The sequence below is a fragment of the Pleurodeles waltl genome, chromosome 3_1 (assembly GCF_031143425.1).
Source record: "Pleurodeles waltl isolate 20211129_DDA chromosome 3_1, aPleWal1.hap1.20221129, whole genome shotgun sequence".
NCBI lineage: Eukaryota > Metazoa > Chordata > Amphibia > Caudata > Salamandridae > Pleurodeles > Pleurodeles waltl.
In genome coordinates, this window is record NC_090440.1 from 1175529214 (window position 1) to 1175554802 (window position 25589).

Here is a 25589-nt window from a genome sequence, read left to right on the forward strand (position 1 = left end):
GACACATCCCATTTTTTGACAGAAAACAGAGGTGCTTTTTGCAAAGTGCCTACCTGTAGTGTTTGGCCTCTAGCTCAGCCGGCACCTAGGTAAACCTACCAAACCTGTGCATTTTTTAAAACTAGAGACGTAGGGGAATCCAAGATGGGGTGATTTGTGGGGCTCTGACCAGGTTCTGTTACCCAGAATCCTTTGCAAACCTCATAATTTGGCTTAAAAAACACATTTTCCTCACATTTCGGTGACAGAAAGTTTGGAATCTGAGAGGAGCCACAAATTTCCTTCCACCCAGCGTTCCCCCAAGTCTCCCGATAAAAATGATACCTCACTTGTGTGGGTAGGCCTAGCGCCCGCGACAGGATATGCCCCAAAACACAATGTGGCCACATCCCATTTTTTGACAGAAAACAGAGGTGCTTTTTGCAAAGTGCCTACCTGTAGATTTTGGCCTCTAGCTCAGCCGGCACCTAGTGAAACCTACCGAACCTGTGCATTTTTTTAAACTAAAGACCTAGGGGAATCCAAGATGGGGTGACGTGTGGGGCTCTGACCAGGTTCTGTTACCCAGAATCCTTTGCAAACCTCAAAATTTGGCTAAAAAAACACATTTTCCTCACATTTCGGTGACAGAAAGTTTTGGAATCTGAGAGGAGCCACAAATTTCCTTCCACCCAGCGTTCCCCCAAGTCTCCTGATAAAAATGATACCTCACTTGTGTGGGTAGGCCTAGCGCCCGCGACAGGATATGCCCCAAAACACAATGTGGCCACATCCCATTTTTTGACAGAAAACAGAGGTGCTTTTTGCAAAGTGCCTACCTGTAGATTTTGGCCTCTAGCTCAGCCGGCACCTAGTGAAACCTACCAGACCTGTGCATTTTTGAAAACTAGAGACCTAGGGGAATCCAAGATGGGGTGACTTGTGGGGCTCTGACCAGGTTCTGTTACCCAGAATCCTTTGCAAACCTCAAAATTTGGTTTAAAAAAACACATTTTCCTCACATTTCCGTGACAGAAAGTTCTGGAATCTGAGAGGAGCCACAAATTTCCTTCCACCCAGCGTTCGCCCAAGTCTCCCGATAAAAATGATACATCACTTGTGTGGGTAGGCCTAGCGCCCACAACAGGAAATGCCCCAAAACACAACGTGGACACATCCCATTTTTTGACAGAAAACAGAGGTGTTTTTTGCAAAGTGCCTACCTGTAGATTTTGGCCTCTAGCTCAGCCGGCACCTAGGGAAACCTACCAAACCTATGCATTTTTGAAAACTAGACAACTAGGGGACTCCAGGATGGGGTGACTTGTGGGGCTCTGACCAGGTTCTGTTACCCAGAATCCTTTGCAAACCTCAAAATTTGGTTTAAAAAAACACATTTTCCTCACATTTCCGTGACAGAAAGTTCTGGAATCTGAGAGGAGCCACAAATTTCCTTCCACCCAGCGTTCGCCCAAGTCTCCCGATAAAAATGATACATCACTTGTGTGGGTAGGCCTAGCGCCCACAACAGGAAATGCCCCAAAACACAACGTGGACACATCCCATTTTTTGACAGAAAACAGAGGTGTTTTTTGCAAAGTGCCTACCTGTAGATTTTGGCCTCTAGCTCAGCCGGCACCTAGGGAAACCTACCAAACCTATGCATTTTTGAAAACTAGACAACTAGGGGACTCCAGGATGGGGTGACTTGTGGGGCTCTGACCAGGTTCTGTTACCCAGAATCCTTTGCAAACCTCAAAATTTGGCAAAAAAAACACATTTTCCTCACATTTCCGTGACAGAAAGTTCTGGAATCTGAGAGGAGCCACAAATTTCCTTCCACCCAGCGTTCCCCCAAGTCTCCCGATAAAAATGGTACCTCACTTGTGTGGGTAGGCCTAGCGCCCGCGAAAGGGGGGCAGAAACCACTAGACACACCAGGGATTGGTGTGTGTGTATTTGTGTGTTTTATTTGGGAGGCAGCCCCTTGGGCAAGGGCCGCTCCCCATGAGTGCACATTACTGTTGGCTATATCTGCCCCCTCATGGGGGCAGATCAGCCTATTTTTGGAAGACCCATCTGCCCCCAAGGTGGGGGGGGGGGGCAGAAAGCCCACCAGAGAGCAGGGAAGATTTATTTATCAAAATAAGAGGGTGGGGGTATGGCCATACCCCCACCCCACATAAATGGGTCCAAAGGGTGGGGGCGAGAAAGTCTACTAGATTCCAGGGAATTAAAAAAAAAAAAATAGCAGAGTGGTGGCTACCAACCAGTATGGGCCCGGTTATGTCCCCACCCCAACTGAAGGGGGTAACAGTCTTTCAGCTTTCCCTCCGCTCACTAAAACATCTTATCCCACGGCAAGCGAGAGGACATTTGATTATTTTGGGTGTTGGTTTTACTTTTGGGCCATGAGAGCTTGGCTAAGTCTCAAAATCGTCCCACTTGGAATGGTGAGGGCTGCACTTATTTGACTTTGGGACGCTGCCATGTAGAAAAATCCACAAGACCTAGACACATTTGAAAATTAAATATCTGGTTGATTCCAGGGTGGTGTGCTTCACATGTACCCCGCACCGTTTTCTTACCAACAATTCCCTGCAAACCTCCAACTTTGCTGGAAATCACACATTTTCCCCACATTTTTATGATGGAAGCTTCCGGAATCTGCAGAAATCCACAAAATTCCTACCACAAAACATTGTCTCATCTATCCCGATAGAAATGCTGCTGCACTTGTCATCCTAAAAATGTTTTTTTTTTCAAACTGCCCTTTTGGACCCGCTTTGGTTCCCACTCAATTTCGTGATGTTTTTGGCTCTTCCCTGTCACAGGCACGTGGCCCACCTACACAAATGAGGTATCATTTTTACCGGGTGGCCGAGGGGAACGTTGGGTGGTAGGAAATTTTTTCCCGGTGTGGTGATCCCACACAAAAATGTGGGAAAAATGTGATTTATATATATTTTTTTTTTTAGCTACATTTGAGGTTTGCTGAGGGTTCTGGGTAACAAAACATTGGGGGATCCACACGCAAGTCACACTTCACTGGTCTCCCTCGAGTGTCTAGTTTTCAGAAATGTCTGGGTTTGGTAGCTTTCCCTAGATGGCTGCTGAGCCCAGGACCTAAAACATGTGTTCCCCACCCCAGCAAAAACAGGTAGTTTTGTATTTGATAATTTTGATGTGTACAGATAGTGTTTTGGGGCATTTCCTGTCACGAGCACTAGGCCTTACCCACACAAGTGAGGTACCATTTTTATCGGGAGACTTAGGGGAATGTTGGGTGGAAGAAAGTTTGTGGCTTCTCTCAGATTCCAGAACTTTCTGTCACCAAAATTAGAGGAAAAAGTGTTTTTTGGGCCAAATTTTGAGGTTTGCAAAGGATTCTGGGTAACAACCTGGTGAGAGCCCCACATGTCATCCCATATTGGATTTCCCTAGGTGCCTAGTTGTCAAAAATGCACAGTTTTGGTAGGTTTCCCTAGGTGCCGGCTGAGCTAGAGGCCAACATCCACAGCTAGGCACTTTGCAAAAAACAGCTGTGTTTTCTTTGGGAAAATGTGATGTGTTCACATTGTGTTTTGGGGCATTTCCTGTTGCGGGCGCTAGGCCTACCCACACAAGTGAGGTACCATTTATATCAGGAGACCTGGGGAAACGCTGGGTGAAAGGAAATTTGTGGCTCCTCTCAGATTCCAGAACTTTCTGTCACTGAAATGTGAGGAAAAATTGTTTTTTTTTTTGGCCAGATTTTGAGGTTTGGAAAGAATTCTGGGTAACAGAACATGTTGAGAGCCCCACAAGTCACCACATCCTGGATTCCCCTAGGTGTCTAGTTTTCAAAAATGTGCAGGTTTCGCAGGTTTCCCTAGGTGGCGGCCGAGCTAGAGGCCAAAATCTACTGCTAGGCACTTTGCAAAAAACATGTCAGATTTCAGTGTAAAAATGTGATGTGTTTATGTCGCGTTTCCTGTCACAAGCATTTGGCCTACCGACGCAAGTGGGGTACCATTTTTATCGGGAGACTTGGGGAAATACAGAATAGCAAAACTAGTGTTATTGCCCCTTGTCTTTCTCTACATTTTTCCCTTCCAAATGTAAGACAGTGTGTAAAAAGATGTCTATTTGAGAAATGCCCTGTAATTCACATGCTAGTATGGGCACCCCTGAATTCAGAGATGTGCAAATAACCACTGCTTCTCAACACCTTATCTTGTGCCAGTTTTGGAAATACAAAGGTTTTCTTGATACCTATTTTTCACTCTTTATATTTCAGCAAATGAATTGCTGTATACCCTGTATAGAATGAAAACCCATTGCAAGGTGCAGCTCAGTCTAGCAGACTTAACGGTATATTGCTTTAAAAAATCTGACATCGCAGGAAAATGTTACAGAGTAAAACGTGGAGAAAAATGGCTGTTTTTTTTACCTCAATTTCCATATTATTTTATTTCAGCTGTTATTTTCTGTAGGAAACCGTTGTAGGATCTACACAAATTACCCCTTGCTGAATTCAGAATTGTGTCTACTTTTCAGACGTGTTTAGCTTTCTGGGATCCTGCATTGGTTTCACACCCATTTCTGTCACTAACTGGAAGGAGGCTGAAAGCTCAAAAAAATCGTAAAAATGGGGTATGTCCCAGTAAAATGCCAGAATTGTGTTGAAAAATAGGGATTTCTGATTCAAGTCTGCCTGTTCCTGAAAGCTGGGATGATGGTGATCTTAGCACCGCAAACCCTTTGTTGATGCCATGTTCAGGGAAACAACCACAAGCCTTCTTCTGCAGCCCTTTTTCCCATTTTTTTTAAAAAAAAAATTGACTTTTTTCGCTGTAGTTTGGCAAATTGTTTGGTTTCCTTCAGGGGAACTCACAAAGTCTGGGTACCTCTAGAATCCCTAGGATGTTGGAAAAAAAGGACGCACATTTTGCGTGGGTAGCATATGTGGACCAAAAGTTATGAGGGCCTAAGCGCAAACTGCCCCATATAGCTAAAAAAAAGGCTTGTCACAGGAGGGAAAAAGGCCTGGTAGCAAAGGGGTTAATGAAGTCTTCATGGGCATCGTGCTTGGGGTCCGGTCTAAGCCCTGCACAGGGGCTCATTTGAACAGAACAACTGTCCCCCATTATTGCCCTGCACCAAGGGACCCTTCTTTACTCACCCATCACCCCACCAAAGACAGCTTGGTGTTCCAAGACCTCACTTTCCACGTAAATCCTGGTGCATACCCTACTACTGTGCCAGATAGGTAATCTAAGAAGCTGGACACCTTAGTCAAGAAAACGTTTTCCTCCACCATCTGGGCATTGTCGTCTGTGAACACCGCATGCCTTTTGTGCCATTACTCCCATTGCTTGTGGGATTATGTTCCACAGGTGCTGTTTCTGGTCCCGGAGGAGGCCCGGGCCGCACTCTATCAAGCTATGGCTGATGGGCGAGTTGCAGCTAAGTTCACAATCAGATGTGGCCTGGACATGACCGACTCGCTAGGTAGAGCTGTTTCTTTGTCAGTGGCCTCGAGGTGCCTTGCCTGGCTGAGGGCAACAGGCTTTTCAGGGGAAAGCCAAGCTTCACTTATGGACATGCCCTTTGATGGCTCCCTTCTGCTCTCCAAGGACATCAGGGCTACAGCCAGGTCCTTGTGTCTTTCCATGACACCCTGTCAAGCTACGCCCACCCAGCCACCACAGCCCACAAGCTTCCCAGTGTCTGCGTAGCTGAGGACGTGGCACCCACAGAACTTTCGTGGCCAGGCAGCCAGAGGTTAGCCCAGTCTATCCCCTCCCACTCCCCCTTTCCCCTGGCAGCCTTACCCTCCAAGCCTCTTTAGTTTGCCCTTTAACCATAATGGACAACCAGTGGGTGGATTGATGTGCCATCACCAGCACTACTGGAGGTCAATACCTTCAGACTGCTGGGTTCTCCACGTTGTCTGAAGGGGCTACTCCCTAACCCATTTTGATGCCCCCTCTATCCATGCCACCCTCTTATGACTGGCTGACAGAGGGCCATCTAGCTTTACTCCTCCAGGAAGTAGCAGCTTTCTTGGCCAAGGGCGTTATAGAGAAGGTGCCAGCATCAGAAGTAGGTTGTGGTTCCTGTTTCCGCTACTTTTTGGTTCCCAAGAAGGATGGAGGCCTTCATCCTATCCTACTTTCTGGTACCCAAAAAGGAGTGAGGCCTCCGTCATATGTTAGACATGCCCCCTCTAAATGTCATCCTGATAAAAGGAAAAATTCAAACAGCTTGCTCTCACTCAAGCTCTGTTTACCCTCGACCCGGGAGACTGGTTGGTAGCATTGGACTTTCAGGATGCGTACTTCCACATGCCCATCTGACCTGCCCACAGGCCTTACCTGTGGTTAACATTGGGCCAGGAGCACTTTCACTTTGCTGTGCTCCCTTTTGCCCTTACCAGCACACCTTGAGTGTTCAGCATGGGGATGCCAGTGGTTTCAGCCCATCTGTGGAGATCAGGAGTACCAGTCTTTGCCTAGCTCGACGACTGGCTGTTGAAGGAGGGCTCGTTCCAGGTAGTCATCGGCCACCTCCAGACATCAGCGAACCTCCTGCACTGGCAGGGGTTCACTATCAACGTGCCAAAGTCACCCCTGACTTCCTCTTAGATTGGTCCCCTTCATTGGAGCTGTTCTGGACGCAGTATCCATTTTGTCCTCCCGAGTGGCGAGTCCAGGATGTTAAGGCTACGATACCGATGATACAGCCTCTGTCTTGGGTTTCAGTGAGTCGGATTCTGAGGATGCTAGGCCGCATGGCCTCCTGTATCCTTCTTGTGAAACATGCACGTTGGCGTATGCAGGCTCTGAAGTGGAACCTGAAGTTCCAGTGGGCACTGCATCAGAGGAATCTCACCAACATAGTCCAGATCCCAGAGGGGACTGCAAAAGAGGTGGTTAACACCCACAATTGGGTCAGCAGCAGACCCCTCTCTCTTCCCCAGCCAGATCAAACAGTAGTGACAGATGTGTCACTCCTGGGATGGGGTGGCCATATTAGAGAGGTGGAAATCAGAGGACTTTGGTCCCTGGCAGAATCCGAACTCCACATCAAGCTACTGGAGCTCCGGCTGATCCCGCTGGCATTGAAAGACTTTCTTCCCTCCTTCAAGAGAAGGCTAGTGAAGGTGTTCACATACAACATCACTGTCATGTGGTACTACAACAAACAAGGAGGGGTGGGGTCGTGGAACCTTTGAGAACAGACCCAGCGCATATCCCATGTGGTTCAACACCTCATGGGCTTTCTGAACACCAGGACGGATGACCGCCGCCAAAGATGCCTAGTGGGTCACTGATGGTGTCTCAGGTCAAGGTCTCTTTCAGAAGTGGGAAGAGCTTTGCTTAGATGAACGTGCAATGTCAGCACTTCTGCGTGACAGAGTTTCCAAGGTGACTCTCGCTCTGAGACGCTTTTCCTCTCGAGTGGAGCTCAGGTCTCCTGTACACCTTTCCAACCATACCACTCCTGCCCAGAGTTCTCAAGATCAGGAATGACCGAGACCAAGTCATACTGGTTACTTTACTTGGCTTTGAGAATTGGTATCCCAAGCTATTTAGCGTGTCCATCAATCCTCAAATCGGGCTGCCTGTTCGGGAGGATCTCCAGTGGCAGCAGCAGGGAAGGTCTCTCCACCTGAACCTGTCAGCATTCCACATTCATATGTGGAGGTTGAGCAGTGACAGTTGACCTCTTTCAACCTTCTACCCAGTCTACAAGGTTATCTTGACAGCCAGGAGTACCTCCACAAAGACTATATACACCTGCTGCTGGGTCAAGTTTGTGACATGATGTGAAGAAAAACAAGTTGACCCCCTTTCTGCTCCCCTTTCTCTGGTCCTTCTATTTATTCTTTCTCCTGTCAAGCACCTTGAAGGGCTATGTTTCTGCCATCTCAGTATTTCTGTGGCTACGAAATCAGCCATCAATACTCAAAACTACTGTTTACATTTTTTTTTTAAAGGTCTTCAACATAGTTTTCACCCTCACCCTTTATCATGCCTCAGTGGGATCTCGATCTGGTACTCCCCTTTCTGATGTGTGCTCCTTTTGAGCCACTGCACAACTGTCCACCCAGGCTCTTTACCATCAAGACAGCCTTCCTCCTGGCAAAAGATCTGCATGCAGGGTCATAGAAATCCAGCTTTTGTCATTCAAGCCTCCATACCGAAACTTCTTCACAGCCAAGCTGGTTCTTCACACTAGAGCTTACCTTCTGCCGAAAGTCATCATTCCCTTTCATGATGCCCTGTTTGTCATCCTGCTTACCTTTTATGTTCTGCTGCATCCCTCTAAGGAAAAGGAGCAACTCCACCGACTGGATCCAAATAGAGCGTTCTCATTCTAACGTGACCGCGTGCAACAGTTCTGGGTGGATGACCAACTCATCTGGAGTATGTCAGAGCTAAGAAAGGGAAGGCTGTGCAGACATGGACAGTCTCCTGAGGGATTGTGCACTGCATCAAATTCTGCTACGCACTGGCCAAGAAGCAGAATCCTTTAGGGTCTGCGTACTCATTCCACCAGAGCTAAGGCTGCCACCACTGTGTTAGCATGCAGAGTTCCGGTCCTGAACATCTGCCAGGCAACAACGTAGGCTTCTCTGCACATGTTCAGTAAGCCCTGGTGCATGGACAATCAGGCCTGTCGGGACAAGCACTTTGCTCATTCAGTTCTGCAGGACCTTTTAGTTCAAACGGTTTTGCAGACCCACCTCTGGGGAGGTATTGCTTGAGCATTTATTCTATGGTAAGGAATTTGCAGTTAGAGGTCTCTATCAGATGAACAAGTTACTTGCCTTTGGAAACTCCTCATCTAAAAGGACTCTAACCACAGACAGATTCCTTAACAACCCACCCATCCTCCTCTCTCTGTGGACAGATTTCTAGGGTCAAGGCTGTTCCTCGTTTCAGGGCCCTAGTTTTCGACACCAGTTGTCACTGTTCTTGTTGTCTTCACGCACCTCACGTGGAAAGTTGCGAAAAGAAACTGCCGTCAGCACAAATTGGTACCACCTATATAGGCACTGCACACGTCGCTTCCAAGTGCGGATGATACCGCCGACACCACGCAGAATCGATCAACTACAGCAATCAGCGCTCAAAACTATTGCTTACAAATAATTTCTGGATTCACTCTGACACCTTGGGATAATTCTATGGAATGTCTAGCTCGAAAGAGTCTCTACTAGCTAAGGAATTACCACAGTAACTTATTTTTTTACAATGTGAAGAATTTGTGTATCCACCAGATAAACATGTTTCTTACCTTTGATAATCTTTGGGGTGTATACCCCATCTAACCACAAATTCCTCAGAGACTCTCTCCTCCCCGTGATGTGAATTAGAATCCTAGGCCATCTAAAAATTAGAGATGTGCACACTGGTCATGCCAATAGGCTCTGTTGCTGAGGGTTCAGGCAGCCTGAGAAAGCAACTTTTGTCGGCCTGCATGGTTGGCACTCATATGTCGCTGCACTAGTCACTTCTGGAACGCACAACACCACCTGCCAGCTCGCAAAAGTTCTGGATCCATTCTGACACCTGGGATATATTCACAAGGGGAGTGATCTGTAGTTGGATAGAGTATCCACCTTAAAGATTATTACTGATGGTCAATAATGTGTTATTTGTGCCATCCTTCCCTTGCCTAGTGTTTTCTAACACAAGCCCTCTTCAGGCACATTGAATGGACACTAAGCTTCATGTTGCGCTACATGATTGCCCACACACACCTTAAACCTCTTATCAACTTACAAATATGAGTGGCACTGTAAGTTGAACTTTTATTGAAATGTGATACCTGATAACTGATGGATGGAATGGTGGTTCTGGGCCTCCGGATTCAGGGGCTAGAAGCGCTTTAATGTGACTTTCAGTAATTCCTGTCATGGTAACTTGTCCCCTTCATTCTTCTAGACCATGGTTAGTGTGCCAGTGAAGACTCAAGTTGGCCCAAACACCATACAAGTGCAGAGAGCAGCATCCTCTCTAATGGGTCCCGGAAGCATCACTGTGACTGGAATCAACACTGTGCCTAGCACGACCAAATCAGCCACAAGCTCCCCGCCTGGAAGCACTTCCGCAGTTCTCCGGAACCTCACAGGCCAGAATGTTCTCAAACAGGTGGGGAGCTACACAGAAGTGCAACAAGATAACCACTCTGTTTCAGATAATTTTGAACAATGTACTTGTATGATTGCTTTTTGGATGCTGCATGCATGCAGTAAAGTATAATATCTTCAGATTCTAATTTTCCATGAGACTGCACAAGTATTGTAGTATATTATCCCTGTGTTGCAAACAATGAACACTGCTCCCTGAAAGACCGTATTGTTTGATTAGTATTTCTTCACACCCTTTGATACCCTGATCTTGACTTCTTGTAGCACAGAGGCATAAGTGGTTTATGATCTACATACTTCTATTTATGCAACATATTCCAACACCACTGTTCCCAAATGTTACTGTTTTATTGTTTAATACTTTTTATTCCATGGGTGAGGTGCTGTTACTCGGCTGAGGGGAAACTGGGTGGGGTGAGATGCAGGGGTAACTCTAGGAAAGGACGAGTGCAGCTTGACATGCGGTGGTGGTGTGATTGAGACTCTTGAGTATATATAACGACTTAACACTATCATGGTATTGACTACTTTGACTTGGAATGTTAAAGGACTTAACTCTCCGGATAAACATCACAAACTGTGGAAATATCTTTTAGACTGGAGGCACGATATAGTACCAATACAAGAAACACAACTTAAACGTAGCGTGCACCATAGGTTGCGCCAAAGTGTATCCCCTGATCTACAGATCCTCTGGTCCCACTAAACATAATGGGGTTGCCCTCCTCTCTTGCTCATCCGTTAAGTTCCAACCTACATGCAGTGTCGGACAAGGAGGGAAGTATAATAATGGTCAAAGGGAAAATATTGGGCAGATGTTTACAATAGTATTGATCTATACTCATAACTCAGCACAAGCTACATTTCTCCACTCTTTCCTTGCCCTCTTAGGTGGCTTTGCAGAGGGCAAGATTATCCTTATGGAAGACTTTAACCTTATTTGGGATCCAGAATTAGACAGTACCCATCCCCAATGCTCTAACGCAGGTAATTTAACTAAACCTGTGTAGGAAGCTGGCTCCTTATATGATATATCAAAATGAGATATATCATGCAAGGAGTCCAGGGATTCCCCTTCTAGTGGACAGGGGCTGGCTCTAGCAATCTTAAGGTGCTCTTTTAGCAGGTAGTGTGGCCGAGCAGGCTGAGGCTTATCAGAGAGGAGTGTTAGACATTTACCCTAGGCACACAGTCAATCAATGAGACACACAACTCAATAAGGAGATTCACACCAATTTACAAAAATAACAAACATCTTTATATATGTTTAGGCACCAGAGTCAATACAATAAGGTAAGTACATTTTGCAGGAAAAATCTCTACAGGTTTCAAAAGTAGACACTGTGCATTTTTCAAATGTGGTAAGGTTATCCTTTAGAGGAAGAACAAACACTTCCTACAGGTATAGTACAGCGACTTTTGGGACCAATTTGCTGGACTTCAAGTGAGTATGTGCATGTTCTAAGGCCACACCAACAGGTTGCACTGGGCTGCACTGGGGCAGCCGGGTGCAGAGGTGCAGTACAGCGCCAGGCGCCCAAAGTTAGTCTAAGGGGATCAGTCTGGTTACAAAGAGGCTGCAGATCTGGACTGGGAGGCCAGTCAGATGAACCAGCAAGTGGGCTCAGTTCTCACAATGCTTGGAATGTGGGGACACCTTAGGTCCTCTTCCCCACGGGCCATGGGTGTCAGAAGCAGAGATATTTTGAGGTGTCTGGTTTTCTCCACCAGGTGCACTCGATGTTGAGGGGGTCTGCGGGCAAAGGCTGAAGGTGGCGTCGGGGACTCCTCAGAGGGCAAGTCTCTGGAGTGCCAGGTGACCATGCTGGCACATTTAGTCCACTTCAACTCGGGCTAGGCGGCACAGGTTCACTGGTGTTCTCAGATGTCGGGATTTCAGTAGTCCAGAGTCCTTGCTGTTCTCTTGGGGTGCCTGTAAGATGCAGGGGAGCAGCTCCCCTGCTCCACTGGAGTTCCTGGAGCTTTGTTGAAAGCAGGTAGTCCTCCCAGGCTTTTGGAGGCACAACAGCTTGCAGGACAAGACGACTTTGCCACAATTCGACGGAAGCACCAGACACGCCGGCAGGGATGGATCCAAGTCAGTTGTTTCTTCCTCAGTCTTTGCCTTTGTGGCTCTTTACGGTCCTTTTTCTTCGTGGGTCAGCAGCAATCTGATTTCCTGGTACTAGGGGCTGCCCGAAATACCAAATTTAGGAGCATTTTGGGGAGTGTAGGATAGTAGCCAATGGACTGCTTACCCGTGGGTCACTGTACCCTCTATATGACCACTTCTTGTGGGAAGAGGGCATAACCCTGTCCCAGAGTTCCTATTCTGCCATCAGCAAGATGGCAGGCTTTCAAAAGTTGTGTCCACATCAGGCAGCTCACCTTCGGGTGGGACTGTCTTGAGAGGTGGGAACGCCTCTCTGACTACTAATATTTCCACCTGTCCAGGTGCCAAATGGGACCTGAGGCAGAGAGGCTTGGGGTGGGGTGGGGTGGTGTGGAGGTGAGGTGGGGAGATAGCATCTTCCTTCTGAGAAAGGCCCGATCTGCATACCAAGGGCGATGGGCTTCTTTAAATCCCCATTCCCTGGGAATGCAGATTTTCAATTCATTCTGTCGAGTGGTGTAAACACATCTCCTAGAGCAGCTTTTTTTCTGACCGCCCATGAGCAAATGCTCTCACGCTTAGGGATCAGAAGCATGTCTGGTGGTGGCAAGCTGGCCTGAAGTAGTCAGTGCACCGGTAGTTGGTAGGTTTTTGGGGGGCACCACTAAGGTGCCCTCTGAGTGCAAATCCATTACTGGAATTAGTGAGGGTTTATTAATACAAGATGTTTGATAACAAATTATCCCTATTTTCAGCGAAGCCATCATGCAGCTAGGGAACTTGTATTATTGATCAGTGACCAGCACTGTTCCCTGTTCACTCACTATGTCTAAGAATCAACAAGGACATAGCAGGGGAAAATCTGCGCTGGCAGATATGCCCTGACATGTAATATAATGCACAGTGCATTAGGGCTGTAAGGCTTGCTGTAGGGGTGACTTACATATACTGCATGCAGTGTTAGGGGACATGGCTTACAGCCCTAAACCAGGGAGCATTTTATAACATGTGGGAACATATCTGCAAGAGCAGAGGTGTCCCTACTATGTCTTTGTTGATTCTTAGACGTAGTAAGTGAACAGGGAAGCCATTTTAACTACATGTGTTGGACACTGGTCAATACAAGTTCCCCATCTACATGATGGCTTCACTGATTACAGGGATGTTTGGTGTCAGGCAGCTTGTATTAATAAACCCTCACTAATTCCAGTGATGGATTTATTAATACATGCACCCAGAGGGCACCTTAGAGGTGCCCCCTGAGAACCTACCAACTACTGGTGTACTTACTGACTAGTTGTAGCCTCCCTGACATGCTTCTGACACCCTTTGGTCTCTGGAGATCAGGAACAAAGCCTTCTGTTGAAGAATCGTTTCCCCCCCCCCCAACAGGATAACCTGCAAATCTACATTCCAAGGCAGGGGGTTCAAAGAACCCCACTGGCCTTGGAATGCAAATATGGCCTCTCAAAGTAGAGATGCCGACCCCATTGCCCCAGGGCCCATTTGGCACCCGGACAGGCAGTAAAATTTGTAGTCTGAGAGGTGTGTCCATTTGAGGCCTGTTCCACTCATAAGGTGAGCTGCTTGATGTGGACACAACCTTTGACAGTCTGCCATCTTGGTGATGGCAGAACTAGGAACTTTGGGACAGGGTTACGCCCACTTCCCACAGGAAGTGGTCATAAAGGGGTTGTAGTGACCCCAAGTGTAAGTAACCCATTGGCTACTACCGTGCACTCTTGAAATGCCCCTAAATTCAGTATTTAGGGGAGCCCTTGGCACCAGGAAATCAGATCCCTTCTGACCTGAAGAAGGAGGACACTCCAGAGATGTAAAAGGTAAGGACTGAAGGTCAGTAACTGAGTTGGTGCCAACCCTGCCAGCCTGCCTACTGAGTTTGACAATGGCGAGAAAGCCGACTTGTTCTACAGCTGCTGAAAACCCAAAAGCTCGGGAAGACTGCCAGACTTTGCCCAGCACAAGGATCTCATGTGGAGTATCAGAGCTGCTCCCCTACTCCTTTGCAGGTACCAAGTACCTCCGAAGAGGACTCCTTGACCACCAAAACCGGACGCCAGACAGCACTACTGCTCCCATCCCCCTCAGCTCAAGTTGAAGTGGACAAATAGTGCCAGCGTGGCCCACAGCCTCTTCAGAGACAAAGGCTACTGTGGGGCTCCCCACTGGGACCCTCACTAGGATACCTGCAGGCTCTTTGTGCAGGCCACTCCTAACCGTGACTGTCTCCGGTGACAGAACCTAGATGGCCCACTGCACCCGGACACTCTAGACCGATGAGAAGAGGACCACTGGTGTCCCTGCATCCCCCAGACTTATGAGACTTGAGCCTACTGTTAGGTTCAGCTGGACTGGTCCCCCAATCCAAGCCTGCAGTCTTTCTGTGGGTCCCCTCCATCGCGACCACTCCCGGTGGTGGAAACCTGATGGTCCAAGAAACATCTGCACCCGGACACCCCAGACCGAGGAGAAGAGGACCACCGGTGTCCCTGCGTCCCCAAGTATAGCCAGAACCGAGCCCACTTGGTGGTTCACTCTGACTGGATCCCCAGACCTAACCTGTAGCCTCTTTGTAACCGGACCGATCCCCATAGACTAACATTGGGCACCCGATGCGGACCTGCACCTCGGCATCCGGGTGCCCCAGTGCCTCTCGGAGTCACTTGTTGGTGTGGCCTTGAACTTTGACCCATACTCACCTTAAGTTCAGGAGATTGGTCCTGGTCCCGTAGGTCACTGTATTATACCTGAATGCAGTACTTGTTTTTCCTCCATGGGAAAACATTGACACTGCTGAAAAACTTTTGAAACCTGAAAGTATTTTTCATTGAAAACATACTGACCTGATCATATTGATTTGGGTACCTAAACATATATAAAGATACTTGTTATGTTTGTAAATTGGTGTGGGTCTCCTTATTGAGTCGTGTGTCTCATATATTGTCTGTGTGCGTATTTGCAGATGTCTAACACTTCTCTCTGATAAGGATAATGCTGCTCGACCGCACTACCCCCTAAAAGAGCACCTTGGCATTGGTAGAGCAATCGCCTGTCCACTAGTAAAGGTACTCCTGGACACTTTGCACAATATATCTCATGTTGATTTATTACATATGAACCACCTTCTTACAGTTATTTTAGGATGTTCTTTGAAAACCGATAGTAGACCGACCTCCCTAATGCCTGCCTCAGCACACTCACATGAACGAACCTAAAGTATTAGATATCATGAATTGAACAGCAGGTTGGGGTACCTTCCCCTCACCTTAAACCACTGGCCACTTTAACCCTGCCTTTCTACCTGTACTCACACCAGGCCCCTTCGAAATCTGCCAACAAAAGTTTTGCCTTGGAGAGGTGTCATTATATTCAACTGAAACACTGGGTTCTTCATCCGGACGTACGACTAGCTGCCACAAGAGATCTGCCCCTGATTGAGAAATGTGTTCGGCAAGCAGGTGGAGCTAAAGGCACCATCTCTTTTCTTTATGCTTACTTAATTAATGATCTACTTATGGCCCAGCAATGACATATCAAATTCTGGACTACAATACTGGATAACCCAGTATCAGACAAACATTGGCAAAAGGTATGGAAGAACATCCCTAGATTCAATCACTCACTAGGGATGAGGGAAACGTATTCCAAACCATTGTTTTACTGGTATCTCTACCCCCACCAAACTCAAAACAATGGATCCCAACACATCAGACTTATACCAGAGGGGATGTGGCTTGCAAGGTGATCTAGGCACATCTGGTGAGATTGCCTGTAATTCGACTTTTCTGGTTGGAAATCGTAGCACAGATTAAAACCATACTGGGCTACCTGCTCCAATCTACCACAGGCTTTGCCCTTTTCGGGCTACAGGGACAAGACTCTCAAACCTCAAATCTCCAGTGACTATTCCATTGTGTGGTTGTGTCTGGGATCTGCTAAGACTGCCCTGGCCTCATATTAAAAGAAAACCACTGCACTCTCACTCGCTCAGTGGCATGCTAAACTGTGGCAAGTCTTGACGATGGAAAGAATAGCAGAATAGCAGACATCTTGTTAGACAATTACAAATACTTTGAATTTCAGTGGTTGCTTTTGTTACTTTCCTTTTGGAGGGTCTTCCGCTCACTGCCTGCCCCATTCTCAGAAGAGCACCCCCCTCTTTCAAATCTACTCCCAGTGCAAGACTTTCTGGATGCGTCTCAGTAGCACTTGAATCCCCACCCAGTGCTCCCTGTTTGCTGACTCGATTTTTACCCACCATGCTCTATAAAGCTTTAATATGACCATGCATTGTCCATTGCTACTGGATATAAAGGGAGAGCAAAGTTGGGCAATGAACTACTCCATGACGACAGTAACTGGATGCCAGAGACTTATTTACATTTTTTAAATGTATTGCAGGCTTCACCACCTACTAGCAACAGAATGTAACATTAGTGTCTTGCATGGAATGTCTTCTTCATGCTGCCATATCTCTGTATAGAAGGTTTCATAGCTAGAACCCGAAAGTTCTTGAACTGGATAGCATAACAGTATATCTTTTAACTTCTTTTTGAGCCTTTCCAGGATATCATATCCCTATTGGATGCCAAAAAAAGCTGCTTTACCCTCCCATGCAGTTTCCTTATCTGTCTTTTGGGTGCACCTATGCTCCAGAGTACTCGGACAGACGGGTTCATCTTCTTTGCAGGGAGAGTGCTGGGCACGTCTCATCTCCTCAGGTGCCCTGCCAAGGCTCCAATGCCCGATCAGGCAGCACATCGCAATGTAGGCTTCATCTCAGTGCTCGTGTCTGTTTGGGAATGCCAAAAGAATGATATTAAACAAAAATGTCACTTTGGGAAGAATCAACTTATCCAGTATTGGATCTTTCATAGATTTGCATGCTTGAATCATCCCCGTCGTCAAAGTGGGAGGCCCACGGTACCTTCAAAAAAGCAGTAAATCAGAATAGTCATATTCTATAATGCTAGGGGTTTCTCTTCTTTTAGAGGTACCTACCACAGACTATACCGACAAAAATCCCTGTCCAGACCTACCTACCTCCAATCTTAACAGCAACCACCTATTGTGGCCTACGCCAAACAAGGCGGCAGAAAGAGGCAGTCCCCCCAAAATCAAGCGGCAACCTGTAAACAATGATTCTCATTGGTGCCGGCTACAGTTCCTTTCTCCCTACAAACAAACTAAGTGGGTGCCAATATTTCAAATTACCAACAGAATCAGGAATAGTTAACATCGGACGAATGGGTGTTAAATATAGTGACTTTTGGTCATACGCTGGAATTTGTACAGAAACCACCGAACTACCATCTAGTGAAAATGCACCCACTTCATCTTCACTTACTAAAGCAAGAAGTATCTCAAATGCTTTCCAAAGGTGCAATAGAAAAGGTTCCCATTCATCAGAGAGGTCTAGGTTTTTACTCTTGGTTCTTCCTAGTAGAAAGAAGTCAGGAGAATGGATGCAGATTCTAGATTTCAGGCAATTAAACAAATTCCTGCATAAACAGTCCTTACTTGTGATAACTCTGTCAGACATCCTCCATCTTCTCAACAGTGGAGTTTACATGATATCGTTGGCTCTCTAAGTTGACTATTTCCACATTCCCATACATCCCAGGCATTGCAAATACCTTTGATTAACCGTAGCCGGTACCCATTATCAATTCAAGGTTCTCCCCTTCGGGTTCAAGTAAGCACCAAGGATTTTCATGAAGTGCCTCGCACCAGTGGCCGACACTCTGCGCATCCAAGGTTTTCAAATTGTCCCGTACTTAAACGACTGGTTACTAAAGACACCAACTCCGCAACATGCCTCCAATTCCACCAACGCCTGCCTAGCTTTATTTCTCAATCTCTGCCTCACAGTGAATCACCAGAAGTCATCCACTATCCCAACGCACAAAATGATCTTTTTGGACACAAAACTCAACACACAGAGAAACAAGGCTTATCTTTCAATAGAAAGACAACAGAAACTCTCCAATCTGGCTCTCACAATTTCGAAAATAAAGTTTGTGTCTGTGAGAATATTCAAGCCGCTTTTAGGAATGATTTCCACTTCAATAAACCTGGTATATCTAGCAAGACTAATGATGACAGCACTAGAAGAGGAAACTGCAACTTCAATGGATCCAGTCTCAAGGGCCCTTCGAGGACTTGATCAAAGTCACACCAAGGATGGTAGAAGACCTACAGTGGTGGTTTCAAACCAGTCACACCTCTCAGGGGTTAACTTTTCTAACTCCAGATTTCATCATCACAACAGATGCCTCTCTAGAAGGCTGGGGAGGTCACTTGCAAGACATGTGCATTCAAAGGAAATTGTCAGATTCTCAGAGAAGATGCACATAAATATTTTGAAGTTGAAAGCAATCACTTTTATGCTTGAAGCTTTCCTTCCTCGAATTTCAGGTTCTTCGGTGTTGATCAGCACGGACAACACAACAAACATTTATTATGCGAACAAGCAGGGAGAAACACTATCTCTCTCCCTCTCACAAGAAGATCAAGCTCTCTGGGACTGGCTCACTCTTCTCCGAATAGCTTTGAGAGCGGAACACGTACTGGGTATCAACAAAGTCCTTGCAGACTCACTCAGCAGGACAGGCGACAGTTGCCACAAATGGAAACTCGATCAGAAGGAAGTGGACAAGATCTTTTGACTCTGGGGATGACCTGCCCTGGATCTTTTTGCCACCAAAGAGAATGCCAAATGCTGCTTTTACGCCAGTCTGTTTCCACTCCCAGGGTCGTAGGGGAATGCCCTTTCGATGCAAATGGTCTGAGATCTTTGCATACGATTTTCTCCCTTTCCCACTGATCCCCAGATTTCTCAAGAAGGTGAAGACAGACGGTTGCCCACAGCCCCAGGTGCCCCAGACAGTATTGGTACATGGAACTCATTCTCCTATCTGTGACCAATCCCAGGTGACTTCCCAACAAACGGGACCTGCTAATGAAGAACCAAGGGCAGATGCTTCATCCGGAACCAGCCTCTAATTGCATTCATGGCTCATGAGTTCTATGAATTCCGGAACATGAACATTGATCAAGAATGTAGGATAATACTTTCTAGAGCACAGGCTGAGAGCAAAAGCAAGACTTACAAATGGCAAAGATTTTGTGTTTGGTGCCGACAAAACGATGTGCACCCGTTAGAGGCCTTATCGGAGCAAATTACATCATAGCTCCTTGCACTCTCCAAGACCAGGCTCGTACATGCCTCAGTTAAGGTTCACTTGACAGCAATATCTTCATACAGATGTTCTGCAAATGTACCTTTGCTATGTTCATCCAGACTCATAAAACTGTTTATGAAGGAACTGTTTCGAACTTTTTCTCCAGTGCGACTATCTCCTCCTCAGTGGCATCTCAACATTATCCTTTCTCAATTAATGAAAGGACTATTCGAGCCCATTCACAGAGCTGAACTGAAGTTCCTCACATGGAAAGTCGCAACGCTCCTTGCACTTACCTTCCACTAGGAGAGTCAGTGACATACAGGCATTTACCACCAAATAGCCATTTCTAACTTTCGTGAGTGACTTTGTTTTTCTCAGGATGAATCCAATATAAATTCCCAAGGTTCCTTCATCTTTTCACTTAAACAAACTGCTTATATTGAGAAAAAAAATCCCAAACCCATCTACCTCAGCCGAAAAAACTCAACACACTGGATGTCAAATGATGTTTAAAATTCTACCAAACTCTTACGTAAGACAGATGAACTACTAGTCTTTAACAGCCAAGGTCGTCAGGGTACAGGAGTCACTAAGACAAAAATAGCCCGATGGATTTCATCCACCATTTAATTTTGCCATTCGAAGGCTGGCGAGCCGTTAACCAACCAACCTAAAGCAAACTCTGCAAAAACAATCTCAACCTCAGCTGCTCTGTTTGCAGGCATCTCCTTAGACAAGATATGCCAAGCTGCAAAGTGGAGGACTACTCATTCTTTTGTACAGCATTACTGTTTGGAATCAGCACAACACAGCGATTCAGTTGTGGGGCAGGCTGTTCTGCGTCATCTATTTCATTAAGGCGAGCTTCATTAAAAATGTAACTTACTTAGCCTGTCTTACAAATACAATTTCTCATACATATGTGTTTAATTTGCTTTACAGTTTTTTAATCACAGTGCAATTATTATTTGAATAATACTCAATTCTTGCATTGTTAAGATTGTTTACATGAACTGATATTATTACACCCACCATCCACTATGGGCAGACCAGCTATTTTGATTGCTGCTGGCTATTCACATTCAAGCGTGTGAATCTATGAAAGATCCAATACTGGATAAGAAAACAAGTTACTTACCTGTAAGCACAGTTATCCAGTGTTGGTATCTTTCAGAGATAAACATGTGACCCACCCTCCTCCCCTATGAGGCTCACTTTCCTTTTCAGCAAACTCTTCACTCTAGTGCTTGAAAATTGGAGGGTAAGAGCCTCTCTGGTTTTTCAAAAGGACATTGATAGACTATAAATTTAATTTTCACAGCAATATAGCCTATAACTATCCTGATTTACTGCCTTTCCTAAGGTACCATGGGACTCCCACTTTGACTGGAATGATTCAAGCATGTGAATCTATGAAAGATCCAATACTGGATAACTGTAGTTACAGGTAAGTAACTTGTTTTCATCTTAATGATATTTACTCTCCCATAGATACATAATGGCAGGTTCTCACATCTTCTGTCTTCACAAATTTTAGACAGGTTTCTTTCCTGGTAGAGCGTCCAGAATATGTGTTATCAGGACAACTAAATATTGAATTTGAATTTGCTTTTTTGACCTTATAGAGAACATCCTGCTTTTCCTGTCATAACCAGTGGTTGCTCCCTGTTTATTGCATAGCTAGATATTCTACCAAATTCTTCTGCATCCTGTTCAAGTCCTGGAATGGAATGCTCCAGTTTATAAGTATATAAAATTATATCATCTGCATATAATACAATTTTAATTGGTAGACCTGGATCTTAAAATGGAAGCATGATCTAGCCTAGCTAGATTAACAGAGCAAAAGGCTCAATATAGGGATCAAAGAGTACTGGTGAGAGTGGACACACCTGCCTAGTGCCTCTAGATTTTAGGAATGATGCGGTGATATTATTATTAAATAAGTATCTTGACAAATGGCTCCTTATATAGTGTTTGTATTGTCTTGATGATATTGCTGTTAAAGTAGTTCACAATAATTTCCATAGATAGACCCAATTTACTCTGGCAAATGCCTTTGCAGCTGCCACAATGCAGTCGTGAGGGGGAGTTTGAAAGTCTCAGCCATATCTATGTCCCCTATACGAAGATGGGTTAAAGTCATGGCGCTGCCTGCCGGGGATGATTCCCTTCTAGTTAGGATGAATGATTGTAGGTGTAATGTTCAAAAACCTTTCAGCTAAAACTCCTATGAAAAGGTTTAATAAAGAAACAGGGCTATAAGTATGTGTCTTCTTCGCATCCATGCCTGGTTTCAAAATCATAAGAACTATAGCTTCATACAAGTAAGGGGGAATTTCATTGTTGTCTAGATAGATTACATTTAATAGGGCTTTCCACAGAGGGACGAAATAATTAATAAAAACTTTCATAAAACTCAGCAGGAATTCCACCTGGGCCATCTGCTTTTCCATGTTCCAAGCCCTTAACCTGATTTCTGATCTTTTCTCTGTCACTTCTGATTGAAGGATTGTAATTTGTTAATCTGAAAGGTGCAGAAATGTTGTATCTGATAGTCATTCTTTAATGTTGAATGGTCCGGGTCAAAGTCTTCCCTATACACTGCACTAAGGTTGCTTAACATCTCAGCTTTTATTTCCTCAGTTGTATTCAAGACTCTTCATATCCATGACTGAACAAGGCAATCAGTATGATTCTTGCCAAGATCGGCCTTCATCTTCCAAGCTAACAAGATGCTGCTATTTTCCACATATGCAGAATTCTGCAGCTTACTAGCCTTCCATTTATCTTGCAGTATTTTCTCTAAGATGATTTTACGCTCATTCTGTAGATATTCAGGCTGTGCCTTAAAGAGAAATTTTGCTGAGGTGACTGTAATGCCTCGATCTGCAATTACCATTCCTTCTGAGCTATTCTCATGGACCAGTTCCTCTCGTGATCCAGGCTTTTAATATTCTGAATATGTGAAAGTTTTGTGACACACACTCTTATATTGGCCATATAGGTGTCCCAAACTATGGCACAGCTAGCAGTGCCAACATTATTGATCTATAAAGCTGCTTGCCATCCCTTCTAACTCCTCGATAATGCATCCATCGAGAAGGGGAGCCCCCCTAAAGGTCCACTTCCTGTGAGTCTTGACCAGTGATAGATTCAGAGCTAGCAAGACATTTGAGTGATCCAAAATTATTGCTAGGACATGGGATACTGGCTGCACTAACTGAGTTAAAGATGTATCTAAGAGAAAATAATCAGTGTGAGATAGGTGTCCATACTTTTTGCTCTAAGAAGTATAGTCTCTCTGGTCCCCTGATCTCTTGCACCAAATATCAACTAAACATGAATCTGCCATCATATCCTCTAACCTGCTTCTCACTTTCACCTTGCTTGAGTAATTAGATTTTAATGCTTTAGCAGTTTCCTTATCATGAATAACTTTAAAATTGCCACCTACTAAACATGGCTAGGGGCATTCCATCAAATGCCTTTGTAGGATGTTCAGATACTGCGGATCTTTGCAATTAGGATCCAAAAGGCATAGGCCCACTCAAAAGAGCCAATACTCCACACAGCAATTATCCATCTCCCTGAATTATCAGTTTTATAATTAACTACCCTGACCTGAAAGTTCATTTTACTAATTATAGAGCCCCTCTTTGTATTACCTTTGTGCTTGGAAGTGACAACCTGTTGTACTCAGGTGCAGTTTGTAAAACACGATTGCCAGTCTAATCTTTCTAGATGCATTTCCTCGAGTATGATGACCTGAGCATTTAAGTCTCTTAAGAATTTGAGAATCATCCTTTGCTTCTTTTTGGCTTTTTGTTAACATTACATGTTATCATCTCCTCAAAAGTACCCATTTGTACTGACAATCTTTTGTGTTTTATTAGATTACCTGCTTTCTCCCTTTCTCTGAGATTATTCATCTCCTGCCTCCACATAATATTCAACATGGTGTGAAACTTAATCCAAACAGCAGGCCCCAGCACTCTGAGCTGCTCTGTTTTCTTCCCCAACTCCCATTGCTGCTGCTCTATGATTCAGCCTTTATCTGACCTATTCTGGTAAGAAAAGGAATCATAGGACAACAATCTCAACTTAAAGCAGTAGTTAGGACCAGGTCCTTAATGGAGTGGGTATGAATACTCACCAGTATCTTCCTAGGTGCCTTACTATTAGGATTACGCTTGAAAGAGTCTCTCTAAATCCTCTGAAATTTTCTCTCAAGATTGATATCTGTGTTGCCCTTTAAAAGTCCTTCCCTTTGAATCCTGCTGGTGAATCCCTTTAAATCAGACATGTCGGCTACTTCTGGGATATTTAGGATCCTAAGATTGTTTATTCCTAGACTGTATCTCAGTCTCTCCATATCCTCCCTTAGCTGCCTGTTCTGCTTCCTCATTTCTTCAATATCTTGTGCATTTTTAAACAGCCTGGACTCACCTGATTCATCCTGTCCTCTAAGAGTTTTGTGCACTCTGCTAGATCTTCAAGTCCCCCCCACACACACAGTTCCCCCCTTAAATCTCTCTTTGAATGTGATCTCAAATATTTGTATAATCTCGAATTTCAAGTCTAACAGAAGTTCTGCTACAGAGTCTTCGGCAAAAGGCTAACTGCCAGATAGCGACTTAGCCTCAGAGTGTCAAAAGCCCTGTAGGACATGGTTGATGCCAAGCTTGAGACACTGATATGCTCCATGCTAGTGGCACTGGCCAACTCCTCGAAACTATTCATTACAGATACAGTAGGAAATGATAGGTCTTGTTTTGCCTCCTCGACCATACCAGCTACAGTGACTAGATCATCATCGGTTTTAGATGGAGCTATCACCATCTGGGCCATCTGGCTGAACCACTTGTTGCAATGAGCATTTGCTTTTATTTTCCATAATTTAAAAAAAGGAGGGAGTGGGCCTCTATTGAGAGTATTTTAACCACAGTTCATGCCCTCGACTTCGATTGTATATTTACAGAATTCTGTGTAGGTTTGTTCTTTGGACAGACTTTAGTCACAACATTTGGCTCACAACCCTTCTCTGGGAAAATTGCAGGAGCCTTCTGCTTAGTAGGCCTGAGCGACATATCTGTTTTTAGACGTAAGGATGTAGTAGGAAAGTACCCTCTTTTGATATGGTTATCCCACTTTTTGCCTGCTGTCAGTGTGTTTTAACTATGTTCACTGGGATCCTGCTATCCAGGACCCCAGTGACTGTGTCCTCGCCTTCTAAATTTGGTTACTCGGGACTTAGCACTCCCCACACTTGGCATACTGGTGCCCCCATGTAAGTCCCTAGTTTATGGTACCTAGGTACCCATGGCATTGAGGCACCAGGGGTTCCCCATGACCTGCAGCATGTATTATGCCACCCATGAGAGCCCATGCAAACTGTGTCTTCAGGCCTGCCATTGCAGCCTGGGTGAAAATGTGGATGCACTCTTTTCACTACAGGTCACTGTACCAGGTCACTTTAAGTCACCCCTGTGGCAGGCCCTCCTAGTCCAGAGGGCAGGGTGCAGGTAGCTATTTGTGAGGGCACCCCTGCATGAGCAGAAGTGCCCCTACAAACTCCAGATCTATTTTCCTAGACTTCGTAAGTGCGGGAAAGCCATTTTACCCATTTACTGGACCTGTGTCCAGCTACATAATGGTAGCTCCGAATCTCGGCATGTTTGGTATCAAACATGTCAAACTCATACCCCAATACTGTTGCTGGTATTGGTTGAATGATTCCATGCACTCTAGAGGACCCCCAGCATTGCTCCTACCAGTCTTCTGGGTTTTCCGGGCAGCCCACGCTGCTGTCACCCTGCTTCTTAGCCTGCTCAAGCAGCGGAAGGCAGAACAAAGGATTTCCTTTGAGAGACAGAAGGCAATACCCTCTCCCTTTGGAAATATGTGTTACATGGCTTGGGAAGGGTAGCCTCCCCAAGCCACTGGTATGCTTTGAAGGGCACATTTGGTGCCCTCCTTGCATAAACCAGTTTGCCCCAGTCCAGGGACCACTGGTCCCTCCTCTGGCACAAAACTGGACAATGGAAAGGGGAGTAACCACTCCCCAGGGGTGGTGCCCAGAGCTCCTCTAGGTGGCCACTTGATTCTGCCATCTTGAATCCAAGGTGGACAGAGGCCCCTGGGA

General features: G+C 45.5%; 1 protein-coding gene across 3 annotated transcripts in view; it reads left to right on the forward strand.

Moving 5' to 3' along the window:
• NFRKB (nuclear factor related to kappaB binding protein) overlaps positions 1 to 25589 on the forward strand; it is a 461159-nt gene that overhangs the window by 254926 nt on the left and 180644 nt on the right. For all 3 annotated transcript variants that reach the window (XM_069224477.1, XM_069224478.1, XM_069224479.1), the window contains one exon: positions 9918 to 10124. In XM_069224477.1, the coding sequence (XP_069080578.1) occupies positions 9918 to 10124 (207 nt within the window). The remainder of the gene's footprint in view (positions 1 to 9917; positions 10125 to 25589) is intronic.